A 15931-nucleotide genomic window follows, 5' to 3' on the forward strand; every position below is an offset into this window, starting at 1 on the left:
AAATTACTTAGCAAAATAACATAATTAATGGTAATTTCTATATATATAATGAACATCAATACCATTCTCATAAACTTTTCCAATCTCTTCTAATGTTAACCCCTTCACTTCTGGATAACAAAAATATACAAATAACCATGTAAATATTGTAAAAATAGCAAACAGTAACATTAAATCTTCATCACCAACTTTATCCAACAAACTTAAAAATGTTGATGATATAAGAAAGTTAGTTAACCAATTTGTACACGATATACATGATGCCCCAAATGATCTTCTATTTAAAGGCAAAAATTCAACTGATGACCATGGAATAGACCCCATCCCTAATGCATATCCACCAACAAATATTGTTATTGATACTATTAATATTGTAACGTTATTTCTTGCAAATCCCATAGTAGAAAGTAATAACCCAAATGTCATTATCCATATTGTATATAATAACATTAATCTTTTCCCATATATATCAACATATTTTAGTGCTAAAAAAGTGAAAATAAAATTTATTAAAGCAACAATAATTGATGGTAGGATTGGATTATTAATTGAGTCGAATCTTTGAAAAATTATTGGAGAATAATACATGAATGCATTAAAACCAGTTATCTGTTGAAAGAACATTAATGTACAACCGACAAATAATGCTCTTTTAGCTTTTGGTTCCATTCTATGTCTTTGTTTCTTTCTGTTATAATGTTTTTTATTGTTTTGTAGTGGAGTTGTTTCAGACTCAGTACTACTATCAGCACTATTATCAACTATATCACTAAATGATAATGCCATATTTTCATTACGTGTGACAATAGTCGTTACTAATTGATCATATACACTGTTTCTCTTCAAATGAGTGGTGTGAATTCTATTTAATTCTGGTTTATCTTGATATTTATAAATTATGCTCAAATCATTAACAATCTTTTGTAAAATTAAATTTAATTGATATGTATCAGCCTTTGGATAAACAATGTCCAATACCATTAAAGCCTCTTTATACTTCTTTTGCATTACTAACCAGCGTGGTGATTCTGGTATAAAATCTAAGATCAGAAGGAAAAAAAATGCAGGAACACAAGATAACATAAATAATACTCTCCAAAATTGTTTATTTTCAATATTGTAATAACGATAATCAAAACCAAATGCAATTAAATATGCGAGTAATTGCCCTCCTGTTATTGCAATAGAGTTCAATACCAGAATAGTGGCTCTAATCCTTGCAGGTGATATTTCTGTTAAATAAATTGGTACACATTGTGCAGAGATTCCAATTGCAATACCAACAATAAACCTTCCAATTATCAACCAACTTAAAGTTATGGAAAATCCCATCCAAAAAGCAGCCAAGATAAAAATAATACAGCATATAGACATTGAAATTTTTCTCCCGAATTTATCTGCTAAGGGAAAGGCTAATATTGAACCAAGAAAAGATCCAACACTAGTAATTGAGGTTATGATCTCCTTATGCCAGTCTGTCAAATCTGCTCGATTCAAATCGTCGGCCTTCAGATTAATTAAAACACCAGATATGACACCTGTATCATAACCAAATAATAGCCCACCTACAGTTGCTCCTACTAAAATAAGTACGGTTCTCAAATTAAAATTATACGGCAATGAATCAATGTCATTGATTGTAGTAGATGTAATTTGCGATAATGTAGAATAACAATCACAATAAATATCTTCAGTTTCACAACCTTGGGTTGATTGATCCATGATCCTTTAACACTATACTCCTATCTCTCTTTTACTTCCTGTCTCTCTATTTATCCTTTCTATGGTAGTCAATAAATAAGAACAAAAGTGCATATATATATATATATATATTTACATATATTCTTGGTGTGAATAAACTAATTTACCGCCTTTTCCTATTTCAAAATAACTCATCTAATTAACTATAATGCAGCATAACAGACAACAGATCACACTGAGAGATTCTGTTCAATTGAACTATTAAATCAGAAAATTCGAATCTAACATAAACAATTAAAGCACTGAAACGAGTCTTCCAAAACCACACCTATAGTAATGAGAAATGCTTGACTGCTTGATTCATTAACCTCTACTGAAGGTAAAACTGCCTTATCTCTTAATATACGTAGAATTTCTCTAGAGAATGAAATAAAAATAAAGAAAACCCTAAAGAAAACAAAATCTGGAAATGGTAATATTAGAACATACTTCTAAAAACCTAATTTATATTTCTTTTTTTACAACGGCTGATTATTTTTATCTTAAAGGCTTTATTTTTTTTTATAATGTTTTTTTTATTCTTTGTTTTTATTTTTGTTGTTTTTCCCATAGGCAGTGATGCAAGGAAAATGGGGGCAGGTAATCAGATGGGCTTTGTAAAATATTAAGATGGATGGAAAGAAGAATAAAAAGGAATTATTGAGAGAATACCGATATATTCCAATAGTTATTCAAGCATTTTCAGTAGATTTTAACTCTAACACTCACAGCTTCTTTTAGCTTTTTTAGTGTACGTTTGCTACTAAGTCATTCTAGTAGAGTAATTGTAGTTGGCCTAATAACAAATTACACCTATTAACATTACCATTTATTTATTTTTCTTTGCAGGATTACCACATTTTAAGGCATATACAGAATATCTTAGTGCTATTGACCAAAAATTATTATCAATCTAAGAAAAATAAACAAAAAAAATGAGTTTCAAAGGTTTTACTAAAGCAATTGTTAGAGCACCCCAAAGTTTCCGTCAAAAATTTAAAATGGGGGAGCAAACAATAGATCCAGTCTACGAAGATGCAGAACGTAGATTCAAAGAATTAGAAACTGATACTAAAAAATTAAGTGAAGAATCTAAACGTTATAGTAATGCAGTCAATGGGATGTTAACCCATCAAATAGGATTTGCTAAAGCCATGGAAGAGATTTTCAAACCAATTAGTGGTAAAATGAGTGACCCTAATGCCACTATCCCTGAAGATAATCCACAAGGTATTGAAGCAAGTGAGCAATATAGAGCCGTAGTGGCAGAATTACAAGAAACATTGAAACCTGACTTAGCTTTAATTGAGGACAAAGTTGTTAAACCATGTCAAGAATTATTAAAGATTATTACATACATTCGTAAAATGGCAACAAAGAGAAATCATAAAAAATTAGACTTAGATAGAAGATTAAATACTGTCAATAAATATCAAAATAAAAAGGAACCTACTGCTAAGGATGAAGAAAGATTATATAAAGCTCAAGCTGAAATGGAAGTGGCCCAACAAGAATATGATTATTATAATGAAATGTTAAAGAATCAATTACCTATTCTTTTCAGTCTAGAAGCACAGTTTGTTCAACCTTTATTTGTTTCCTTTTATTATATGCAATTAAACATCTTTTATACACTTTACAATAAATTCCAAGATATGAAGATTCCATATTTCGACTTAAATAGTGATATTGTCGAAGCTTTTATTGCGAAGAGAGGCAATGTTGAAGAACAAACTGATGCATTAACTATCACACATTTTAAGATCGGCTATTCTAAAGCCAAACTAGAAATGACTAAAAAACGTTACGCTTCTGGTAATGAGACTCCAGGTGCATATGGGGCCAGTAGTCCTAGCCTATCCACCCCAGGGTTTGGTAATAGTCAATCACCTATGGGATATGACCAAGCTGCACAACAAGGTCATAATAACCCAATGTCACCACCTATGGGATATGGTCAAGTTCAACAACCACAACAACCAAACATGATGATGAACAATACCATGCCTCCACCATATAGTAATCCTGCCGGTATTGCTACTGGTAGTACATTACCTAAGACAGAGACTGTAACGGCACTATATGAGTATCAAGCACAAGCTGAAGGTGATTTATCCTTCCCTGCTGGTGCAGTTATTGAAGTTGTTCAGCGTTCAGCAGATGTTAATGACTGGTGGACAGGTAGATATAATGGTCAACAAGGTTTATTTCCTGGTAACTATGTCCAGTTGAATCAATAAAAAAAAGAATATACACGTCTATTTCAACTTTATTTTTGTATTTTTCTACTAACATTTAAAATATATATTTTTTTTTCTTTTAATTAACAAAAACTTTTAGCATACCTTCTTCCCAATTTCTATATTTATGCTCTCTTGTATGTTTATTTAAAGTATATATGATAATGTAGTCACTATATGTATATGGATAAACTATACATGATAAGTACTATTGACATGAATTCATTTGGTTAATTAAAAGAAGATTAATAATTTCACTAAATTGCTCTAGTGATATGATACTGTAAGATTCAGCCTTCTGTAATCCCTCATCAAACTTCTTAATGTCTGGACAAATGAAAATATAAACATAAATATAAATATATAAGGTTATATTTTTGTAAATTCAGTTGAAGCAAGGTTAAAAAGTTTTTAAGATTAGGGCTATTTAAAAAATTACAAGTGACTTTCTTAAAAAAAAAGGAAAAAAAAACAATATAAAAAAAAGAGGAGTAATGGCGTGGGTAGTCATTCTTTACGAACCACTCCTTATTCTTGTCCAAAAAAAATGTGAATCGACTTTTTTTTTTCACACACATATATTTTTTTTTATCACAATTGACTTTATCAGTAACACAGGTTTCTATTTTAAGAATTTTTGGCACTCACATTAGGGTTTCTGCAAGTCTTACTCAAAATGTTTTTTTTTTTCAAAAATAAAAGAAAACCATAAAATAATAACAATGAGATTGAAAAAAAATTAAAAAATTAAAAAAAAAAAAATAAAAAGGAAAAAAGGAAAAAACAAATTAAAAAAAGAATTAGAAAATTAGCCTCTAAAAATGAAACAATAGAATAAGGCTGGACTTAACTTCCTATCTTGGTAGGGTATTCCCTATTGTGGAAGTCAATTATATGTTTTGGCCACTTTATACTCTTCTTGGGAAGTTATCTTCCAATTAGGAAATCCCATGCCGCTTCTTTAGATATTCCTGTTAATTTATTTTCTACTTTTGCACAATAAGAGAACGCAGATTTGGCAAATTTCAACAATTTGCAATTCTCTTTTTGGGTCTCTCTTCCCTGCAAAGCAACGATACTTTCAGAAATAAGGCATCTAATGCTATTAACCTTATATCTGTTCATTCTTGAATTGAATTGGAAGAAAGACTTTATATAGTTACTAGATTTCTATTTAGTAAAACATTTGTTACTCGTGACTTAAGGTCAAACTAGCTCCTTCACAGTCCTTTATTCCTTTGCTTCGTCTTTGATAACTAAGAAACATTTTATTTATTTGTTTTTTATTTCTCACCTCAAGTCCCTTTTTAAAAGAGATTAAGTTGAAGAAACAAAATAAGACGAAATATTATTGTTAAAATCCATCTTCAGAAATAAACTCTTTCCAACTTTAATTTATAATATTTTGGTTTTGCATAGTCTCACAATTAGCATTTACCATTTAAAGAGAAACTACTAATTGGCCTAGAGTATTTTTAGAAACAACTAATAATTGAAATAATAAACCATCACTTAGAAAATTTCCATAATATTATCGTTATTTCCCCCTTTATATGCTCAGTTGAATTCTTATACTCTTATCCACCGCTGTCTCCCAATATTATTAAAGTCAAAAGTTAGATCTAATAGTCAAAGTGTCATCACATCCACCTGTCTTGTAATATATCTGCGAACACTAATTAAGGCAAATTTCACAAGGCTTGTTTTTTTCTTTTTCTTTTTTTTTCTTAATTAAAGCGAAGATACATAACACTAAAAAAAGAAAAGCATTGACACCGTGAAAATAATCTATACATCCATATTTACATCCATATTCTAAAGGTGAAAGTATGCCACAATTTTGGAAACAATTTATTAATAACCCCAAGAGTGTGTCAACTGACTCTATCCCTGTACCGTCACGAAAAAATTCTGACTCTACTAGTGCTAATCTATCTACATCTATACCTTCAGTGAAAAAACTTTCCACTATTACAGCCAATGCTACAACTACTACAACTACTACCTCAGCAATTGCAACTGCTAATTTACACTCGAATAAAACCACTTCCACTGCATCTCCACCTAGAGTAAGGCCGATTCTCTCCACAAGACCAAACTCTTTTCACACGTCCTCAAGTCATAATGTAAAAACTAATTTCTATAGCAATACTAATAGATTAAGTTCTCATGTTGTCACCACAAAAACTGATGATTATAAGGTCTATAGAGATACCTTCTTAAACAATAAGAATGGATTTAATGGACATGTTTTCGGTGTGTCTTTATCTGATTCACTATCTGCTGCATCTGCTGAAGTCATTGTGCAAAGTGAATTAGTCAGCTTTGGTAGAATACCTATCGTAGTCGCTAAGTGTGGTGCTTTCTTAAAATCAAATGGGTTAGAAACTTCAGGGATATTTAGAATTGCCGGAAATTCTAAACGTGTTAAAGAATTGCAATACATTTTCTCTCATGGACCCGACTATGGTTCAAAATTTAATAATTGGGATGGTTATAGTGTACATGACGTAGCATCTTTATTGCGAAGATTTTTAAATAATTTACAAGAACCGTTAATTCCACTTTCTTTATATGAAGATTTTAGAAATCCTTTAAGAAATAGACCTAGAATACTGAAACATATGGCACTACATCATGTATCACACCCAAGTGCAGATAAGACGAATTCTTTGTCGTTAAAGATGGTTGAAGATAGAGATAATAGTAACAAAAATACTGCTACTACTACTACTAATAATAATAGTAAAGATACAAGTAATAATAAGGATACCAAGAAAAGTATCCCTACAGAAAATATATGTAGTAAAGTTGATAATTCAAAATCAGGTCAAGAGAATCCAATTACTCCATCTGAAACAATTAATAATAATAATATTCCTGAAGAAAGTATAAATAAAGAGAATGTGTTAGACAAACCCAATGACACTAATAAACAATCAACACAAAATGATAATTCACAAGAGAAACAAAAGACAACTACAGAAAACAATAATACTGCTTTGAAAGAAAACAATAATAAAGAAACAAAAGAGGAGCAGAAAGGAGAAAATGAAGGTGAGATCGATGAAGAAGAATTACAAAGAAAGAAAAAACTTCGTCATAGAAAAAAATTGAGTAGAGATATTCGGGCAGCTTTAAAAGACTATGAAACTTTATTCATACATTTAAATAACGATACAAAACAACTGACCATATATCTCTTAGATCTTTTGTCTTTATTTGCCAGGCAATCACAATTTAATCTAATGTCTGCAAGAAATCTAGCAGCAATATTCCAACCTTCCTTTCTATCTCATCCACAACATGATATGGATCCAAAAGAATACGAATTGTCCCGTTTTGTAGTGGAATTCCTTATAGAATATTCCTATAAATTATTACCTCGTCTTTTGAAGATAGCTAAAAAGGAGCAGCAAGAAAGATCAAGCAGCCACATGAATAATCAAAATAATAATAGTGTGGAATCGTTGACATCCATAAAGCCATCTTTGGAACAACATTCCTCCCCCTTGAAAAACAACGTTACACCACCGAGAGTGACTATCAATGATTCTGAAACCAATAAATCTTTTGATGTTGTCACTCCTAAGCAACCTTCTGCGAAAAGATCATCATCTTCTCTGAAACCACCTACTGTATCATCAGCATCTCAGCTGCGACCTCAATACCCCAAGAACATTATTAGAAGGCCGCATTCTAGATCGATTGGTTCAGCGCCTACTCCACCTGACATGATAGTTAGTAACCGAAGAAGAACTACGTTATTTCCTTGGTTACATAAGCCAGGTTTCTTAAGTGATGCGGGTGATTCTACTACAACTGAAATAGAAGATGTAGACGATGATCTCGATGATGATACTAATTCTCCAACCATGAATACTTCAATTAATAAGAACACTTTAACTGTACCTCCTATAAATAGAACATTAAGTGGCAATAGTACCTCCTCACCTGGTTTCCGTATTAATGGTTCCAACAGTAATTCCAACAGACCTTTGTCCATGGTATTAAGCAATGTGTTTAATAAGTCCAGCGATGAATTACTGGAATATTCATCGTCTAATGAAGGTGATATTACAGGGCGCACGACAAAGACTAAAAGAAGAGAATCATGGTTCCAACGATTTACAAAATAAAATATAACTTAAGAAATTACAGCAAAGAAAATAAGACAAACAAAGAAAGAAAGAGAGAAATATTACTTTATTGATCTCTACTACGTATATATCAGTGTTTTATTCTTTATATTCATATACATATATAAAATACAAAATGGACATCAGAAAGAAAACTTTGTATTATATATACTACTAATTTCAAATATAACAAGAGACATTTTAATACTTTCTTGTAAGAAAAAAATTGTATGTGAAATCTAACTTGTTTTAGGAGCTTTCGCAATTTGAATAATTTCTTCTAAATCTTCTTTCTCACGAGGCCTTTTCTTGTCATTATTATCTACAGTTGACACACTTTCGTCACCATCTATAATGTATACGTCTTGATCAATTTCACCATTCTCAGCGACAGTTAAAACTTCATTTTCCTCATTATTGTCTTGTGGTATTTTCTGTTCAATTACAGGAATATGTAAATCTGGTAAAACAATCTTATCAACATTATTATTTATATTAAAATATAATTCAACTGGTTTTTTTATCAAGTCATTATCACTATCATCACTTAACAAAATGATAGTTCCATTGATAAATTTCAAATCTTCCAAAGTTTGATCGTTTAAATCATCAAAATCAAAATCAAACAATAACCTTTGATCCTTAATATCCAAAATTGAAACATCATCATTTTCTTGGTAGCCGTATTTAGTTTTCAATAAACTAATTAGATCTTTTAAGGTAGTGGATGCATTCAATTTTTCAGATGTTTGTACAACCCCACGAACAACTTGAACACAGACTGGGCATTTACAATTTGGGGGGGCAACTTGAGGGTTAGATAGGTATCTATTTGTAGTCATATTACTTGCCATTGCAGTAAAAGCCATATTTAATTTAGTGACATCATTTAATGATGCAAATTTATCCAATAAATTTAACACACGTAAGGAGGTAATTGCTGATAAACCAGCAATAATGGCATTAGTAGTGGCTATAGCAGGTATAATATTCCCAGCAATTTGTTTAATGTCAAAAACAGATTTCATAGGAATGTGGAATATATATGCTCTAATGTTAGCAGCCATAGCTACAAACATCAAGGTGTCTTCATCATCCTTATCAAATTCAATATGGCTTCCCTCCCTTTCCATTCTTTGTGACAATTTTTTAGTTGCAGCAACAAAATTTTGGATAATATAATTGATATCCCATACTTTATTCGATGATATTTTTTCTTTGGCATCATGACAATTATTTTTAATAATTGATTCATCTAGCAATAAGGGTTTAACTCTATTTTTCCATAGATTTTCTATTAGTAGAAGTTTAGCAATATCATCAATGAACAATTTCTGTAAAATATATGGAATACGGTCAAAATCTTTATCTAAAATAATTTTTTGTAAACTTTTTAACTCATTTGTCTCTTGTTTGATTCTCTTTATTTCTGTTTCATCGGTAGTGCCCCATTCTTTATTTTCCTCATCATCACTCTTATTATCTTCATCCGTAAATAATTGATTGAAAAGGAAATTTTTTGCCCAAACAATACAGTGAATAGGTTGAGATGGAGTGGAACGAATTGTACACACTGGAAAAGTCTTTGGTGTCTCCTTCTTTGTACAATCAAAGCACTCTGTTTTTTGAGGAAAGATAGGTTGGATATACCCGTCAAAACCAGCAGTCCCACTTTCTAACAATGGCAAAGAAAGAAATTGAGAGATCTTGTTCACATACCTTCTAGCTGCCAAGTTATCTAGGGCGTTAAATATTATATTAAATTGCTTAAACCAATGTAGTGGGAACTGAGTTGTATCCATTATATTACCTTGATATGGCACCAACTTGGAGTTACTAAAGCTTTGGACTGCTTTCACTGCAGTAGTGGATTTAGGTTGTTTAATGTCACGTTGTCTAAATAGGAATTGTCTATTCAAATTGGACAAATCAATTGTATCTAAATCGACAATATGGATCTCACCAAACTCCATTAGGATCAAATCTTTAAGTAATTCGGATCCAATACCCCCAGCACCAACCAACAAACACTTGGTCTGACGAATTCTAGCATATCCATCCTCACCAATAATTGTTATTAAACTACTTTCACGAGCCATATCTGTTTTAAAAAAAATAATGAGTCGTAATTACAGAAATATATCAATCAAACTTTGTATAGACTATAAATAAGCTCTTGTCCAAGGGGTACTCAATTACCTTCCTATTATTTATAATAGTTATAAGTACCGCGTACAACAGTAAAAGCTTTAAAAAAAAGAATATTTTTAGATGAAAATGAAGTACTTCCTAGTCTTCATCTTCTTTCATAATATTTTTTTTCGAAAAATACATATATCTTTTGAAATCATGTCTCCTTAAAATAGAGGCTTCAAAAGTTTCATGAATTTAAAAAGGTGATCAGATCTTTCTGAAATAATCGATATCCTTTACTTTCTGGATATTCTTTCTGGCTCTCTGCCTTTCTCTGTTATTTTTTGGTTAACAAATGTATATTCCGCATATTCCAACACAAATGCCGCACGGAAGAGTCACGGAATGGAGATAGAAGGAGTTAGAGACACAACATTTTGCAAATTGGCGTGTACTATTTACCATGAATAGTGAGCAAAAAGATGCATATTTCCATGAGTAAACCACATATTTATAAAGAGTTGGCCCATATTGATCAAACCAAATATGGTGTCTTTTCTATTTTTGTTTAGTTTATTGTAAGGTTGTCCTTCATGGCATCATATTATCTTTATAAGTTATATACTAAGAATTTGAAAAAACAAGAATTCTTTACCATAGGAAACAAAAAAAATCATAAAAAAAATATTTGAATATTTAATAATGTAAAATTATTAGTTATCGTTACAATTCCTTTCGTATCCAAAAGAATGATTTATGTTTCGCTATACTGATATGGATACTTGATAACGGCTAAAATTCTAATATATTCTATTGAGAAATCATATGCTATTAGTACTTTCCCTCCCTTTCTTTTTTTTTTTTTTCGTTCATATACATAATTTATATATATTATTATTGGAATTTGGAGCCCCCAACGTCCATAGTAATGGCAGACATTATTAAGTTATAGATGCTTTTTTTATTGTGTACTAAATACATGTATAAACTTATTATATAGCGTATATAGTATAAATTCTTGTATTTACTTCAGGGCTTCTTTTAAGTTTTTCATTTCTTTTGAAATCTGTGAAAAACATATTTGGTGAAAAATAAAATGTCTTCCTGATATCATGGTATATCCGAACACCACATAATATATAGAAAAACTAATTAAAAATAACTCCTATGGAAATGACAGTAATAAACTCTCATTTTCCAACAGAAATTATCAACACATCATTTATATATAAAGTACTATCATCTTATTATCTAAATTTGTGTTTTTGTTTGATTTTTAATTGTATGTAATATATTGTATAAGAAAAAAAAGAATCAGCAATAATCGTTTAATTTTCCTATATATAACGTCTTTATATATTTATTATTGCCCTAACTATTCATTTGATAGTGTAATTCTTCAAGTCAGTTCTATAGTCTAAACTACGAAATTATTTGTTGTATAATAGAGGAGTCATCACCAACAAGATTACATAAGATTCTGACAAATTTAGAATTTACCTATTGTTTTAAAAAGTCACACATGTATTACTTATGACCATAATAATTGTACCGTTTATCAGTAGTGCACCCAATTACTATAACTAGGGAATTGGGGTGCAGTTCTAATCATGGTAATTAGTAATACACGTGGGACTTATTAAAACAATAGGTAAATTCTAGATTTTGCCAAAATCTTATGTAATCTAATGTTTTATTATGCAGCATCTAATGTTGTAGCATGTGTATGGCTTATTAAGACAATAAATATTTCTAAATTCATTCAGGATCTTATGGAATCTTGATGGTTATAATCATACTATTCCACTAACGCTGTTAGTAGTTGTTTGCGTAAGTAGTTCAGTGGTTAGAATCCCTCCTTCCCAAGGTGGGGGCCCGGGTTCGATTCCCGGCTTACGCATTTTTTGCTGCTCTAATAATCCTTAGGTTATGTGTTTCTGATAACAGTTAATCTTGCTGAAATCTCAATAATATTTCACTTGGATAGATATAAAATGTAGACTCTTTCTATATCTCTAGATGTAATATTCCTATATATCTATATATCTATATCCCTAATCTAAGCTAACCTAATAGTATACACTTATATACTATATATCTCTACTTATTTAATTCTTGGTTCCTTGTTCTTTATTTTTGTTCTTGTTCGTTATTGTTCGTTTTTAGCTGCTCTCTTGTACTTATGTTGGTTACTCCTGCTTTTATCGATGTTTGTAAAATTTGCAAAAAGGAAAGTTTAGAAAAATATCGTCAACCCTTATTTTTCTAAACAAAACCCTAAACAGTAGTATAGGGATATTACAGCTGCGAAAATTGCTGTGAAGTGATGTTAATATACGAAAAGTGGTTGAAAGTTAATATAAAAAGTAGCTAAACTTTCTCTATAATTGTTTTTTTCTACGACCTCAGGTAGTTTTCCTCCATAAATAACAAAAAATAATTTGGTAGTTTTATCAACTTTTAATCACGTCTGAATCATAAATATCTAGTTTTGTATCGCTTAATATCTGCTAAAATCCTATTTTTCTATTAATTTTATCCTAAAAACTTCTATTTCAAAACACTTAAGATAAATAGGTTACTGTTATTAACAGTATTTTTATGTATCTGCTCTTATTAACTAAAAGTTGTAATGTCTTGGATAATTTTCTATGAAAAAATCGATATATATAAACTTGTTAAAATATATTTGTATAAAATTTAGATGATATTGATAATATGGAAACTTTAATAATTATTTATTTATTTCAGTTATTCTCTTAGGTATTATTTAGCGATTTTTTAAGGAAAAAACCAGTGTAACTGTTGGTAAATAATATTCTTTGTTGTTTAATAAAGAAATGAAATATGTTAAGATCAATGTAACAATTCACTTTCCAATGTGTTTTGAATCAAATATCACTATATGATTTATGTTAAATTTGTCAAGTCAATTTTTACTTGCCGATATCTTTATTTTTATTATATATTAAACAGAAAGAAGCAAATCATGTGCTTGAGTGATGTTTTTTTTCTTTATATGTAATATTCTATAAAGTTAAAATATTTATATTGATTGTTTTTTTATGGAGATAGCCGAGAATACATTTATTGAAAATAATGCTTTATGCTAGCATAAAATATTATTAATTAGTTATGATCATTCCTCACTTTTGCCTTTATTTTATATTGTAAAGGAGCATTATGATAATAATTGAATTTATGATTCAATTTCCTTTTTTACACTTTGTCTTAATTTCTATCGTCATTTAAAGATATCAATCAATATCCCTTTTACCTGAGTTCTATGGATTTATGGAACCAAATGTCATTGCCAGATAAGATAATGCTTTATTGTGGACTTTTTTGTGACACATTACTCCTAAAGAGGGGAGTATCTTCTTACTTGAATGCATGAATATATATATATTTTGTTTTCTTGTCCATAAAATACAGTAACATGCGCATTAGTCTGCAGTAAATACATCTGCAATTTTGGCAGATAATACTTTTGTAATTCTTTTGTTACCTGGAGCATTGCCTAATTTCATATATAATAGTTGCTTTGCTTCTAGGTTTGATTTGCATGATCTATAAGCACATAGTAAATGATTTAAGGTCGGATATAAGGCTTGAATGGCAACTGCCTTTTCCAAAGATACTCCCTTAACGTACATCAAAATTTGAATAGTTAACTCGCCTACCGTTCTCATGTCTCTTTTGCCCATTATATCTTGAAACGTTTCAAAAGTATGACAACATTCGATGTTAGTACCTTGACTAAATTCAAGTTTAAATCTCTGTAAAGAAGTTCGATAATCTTGCTGATTCTCTAATGATTTAGGAAACAAGACAAGTAGGTCTTTTTTGGAATATTCTCGCCTTAGCACTGTATGCAAGGCATGAAGTTTATCTACAGTTTGTTCAGAGCTGGATGTTCGAATTATAGAGAATCTATAGTATATAAGTATCGACCAAAGTGCTGTCTTCAGTGCTTCTGACATATTTGAAATCGACGAACTCATTATTTCTTCTATTAAATAATATTTATAATTGCAACCGGAGTTTTCTAATCTGTTCTTCTGTTCTATAAATCTATTGTCACGAATACTCATCGCTAAATCATCAAGTCTTTTTCTCTCAATAATGGTATTTAATATGCATAACGTTCCTGTTGTTTTGTTTTTGGCCACCCATACAATATCACCCAATGATAGCTGCCGTATTTCATGTTTCATATTTTTCCTTGCAAAAGCATTGGAAAAAAACTCACGATCATTTTGAGATTTTATTTCTCTGTAGTCAATTATTGGGTAAATCTCAAAAGTGTTACTCTTCCAAATTTCATAGCTTATTCCTTCAAATCGCCTTCTTACAATTCGCTGACTTTCACTGAGTCCTGAGTCTGTAGCAGCATCAAATGAAGTATTATTGAGGGTATCATTATCACCAGTATTTGGATTCTTAGATAAGTTAATATTTTGAAATGTGGTTTCAATAAATGATGAATCCCTTTTCTCTGCTGTTTCTACTTTATTTGATTTTAATAACATACTCAAATCAGCACTAACTTCCGTATCCTCAAAATCACCATTTATTGGATTTTCTGTCTCATCATCTGTATCAAAAACAAGATTGTCCGCCAATTTTAATGTTTTTGCTAATTGCACACCCTTTTCAGTCAGTGTATATCTTCTGGGCTTACCTTCTTCCAATACCAATTCATGCTTTTTCAGAGAAGAGATTGATGACCATGCTCCATAAAATTCTTTTGTTGAATGATTTGGTATCATGCTAACGCTAATGTATTTTTGCCCTACTTGAATGATATCTTCCTTTGTTACACTTCTACGGTATGCCTTCAACTCTAGTAAGCCTAACATAATCCCATAACCACCTGACCTTTTCTTCGGAATATACTCTTTGACCTTTCTTTTCTTAGTCTGAGTAATATTTTCATTTAGTTCACGAACTGTATCATTCTGATCCACAGTATTTATTCTCAAAGCAGTTACTTTTCTCTTTCGAGGTGAACCTACTAGTTCACTTTTGTCTGGAACTGGTACATTTATTTCTTTGCAATATTCTTCCAGTCTTTTTTCTAATCTATTGACAATAGTAGTTCCAATACCTTTTACTTTTTTCAAGTCCTGCGGATAATAAAATATGTCATCAGTATCTTCTAGGTTTCTTTTGGCTTTGTTGTATGTCAAATTAAGCTGTTCTTGTCTTGGTGTTAACCTTTCAATGAATTCATCCAACCATTGTACATAAAAACTTTTCAAGTTGTTAGGAAGGCTCATTGGATTAATCACATAGAGCCAGAATATACTTATCTACTTGCATGTTTGTATCTTTATATGATCTGAAATTTGCGTCATTATATATGCAGCTATAAAATTATGCTTTTACTCATGTTAAGTATTGTTTATCTCGTCGAATAAAGAAAAAAAAGACTGTACTAAAATCAGTAAAATTACATGAAATCTAGAAGAAAAAAACGATTCATTTTTTTTTTTATTCTAGAGTACAACACAAACCAAGCCTGAAACTTCTGTTCTTATAATATCCAAATGTTTATATACATTATAAATCTTTCCCTTATTGCATACCTGCAAGATAATAGAATGTTAAAAATATAACCTTGCTTTATTAGTTAAAATATATAAATAGAATGAGAGTTGAAAATTAATTATACTA

The 15931-nt window shown here is 30.3% G+C and overlaps 5 protein-coding genes and 1 non-coding gene across 6 annotated transcripts; 3 read left to right on the forward strand and 3 right to left on the reverse strand.

Annotated features, from left to right (window-relative positions):
- Window positions 1–24: 24 nt before the first annotated feature.
- CIN10 (Cin10p) lies at window positions 25–1722 on the reverse strand (the record flags this gene model as incomplete). Its single annotated transcript, XM_064858111.1, has 1 exon — window positions 25–1722. The coding sequence occupies one exon, from the start codon at window positions 1720–1722 to the stop codon at window positions 25–27; it is 1698 nt and encodes a 565-aa protein (XP_064714818.1).
- Window positions 1723–2675: 953 nt separating this feature from the next.
- On the forward strand, window positions 2676–3980 carry RVS167 (amphiphysin; the record flags this gene model as incomplete). Its single annotated transcript, XM_064858112.1, has 1 exon — window positions 2676–3980. One exon carries the CDS (start codon window positions 2676–2678, stop codon window positions 3978–3980), a length of 1305 nt encoding a protein of 434 aa, XP_064714819.1.
- A 1829-nt stretch (window positions 3981–5809) lies between these two features.
- On the forward strand, window positions 5810–8119 carry SAC7 (GTPase-activating protein SAC7; the record flags this gene model as incomplete). The annotated part of the gene is made up of 1 exon (XM_064858113.1): window positions 5810–8119. One exon carries the CDS (start codon window positions 5810–5812, stop codon window positions 8117–8119), a length of 2310 nt encoding a protein of 769 aa, XP_064714820.1.
- A 239-nt stretch (window positions 8120–8358) lies between these two features.
- UBA2 (E1 ubiquitin-activating protein UBA2) lies at window positions 8359–10218 on the reverse strand (the record flags this gene model as incomplete). The annotated part of the gene is made up of 1 exon (XM_064858114.1): window positions 8359–10218. The coding sequence occupies one exon, from the start codon at window positions 10216–10218 to the stop codon at window positions 8359–8361; it is 1860 nt and encodes a 619-aa protein (XP_064714821.1).
- Window positions 10219–12079: 1861 nt separating this feature from the next.
- PWA37_001489 lies at window positions 12080–12153 on the forward strand. Its single transcript has one exon. It is a non-coding gene; the product is annotated as a tRNA-Gly (tRNA).
- Window positions 12154–13698: 1545 nt separating this feature from the next.
- Window positions 13699–15534, reverse strand: MUS81 (Mus81p; the record flags this gene model as incomplete). The annotated part of the gene is made up of 1 exon (XM_064858115.1): window positions 13699–15534. One exon carries the CDS (start codon window positions 15532–15534, stop codon window positions 13699–13701), a length of 1836 nt encoding a protein of 611 aa, XP_064714822.1.
- Between the last annotated feature and the right edge of the window lie 397 nt (window positions 15535–15931).

This window comes from Arxiozyma heterogenica, assembly GCF_036370985.1.
Source record: "Arxiozyma heterogenica strain weizmannii chromosome Unknown scaffold_17, whole genome shotgun sequence".
Taxonomy (NCBI): Eukaryota; Fungi; Ascomycota; class Saccharomycetes; order Saccharomycetales; family Saccharomycetaceae; genus Arxiozyma; species Arxiozyma heterogenica.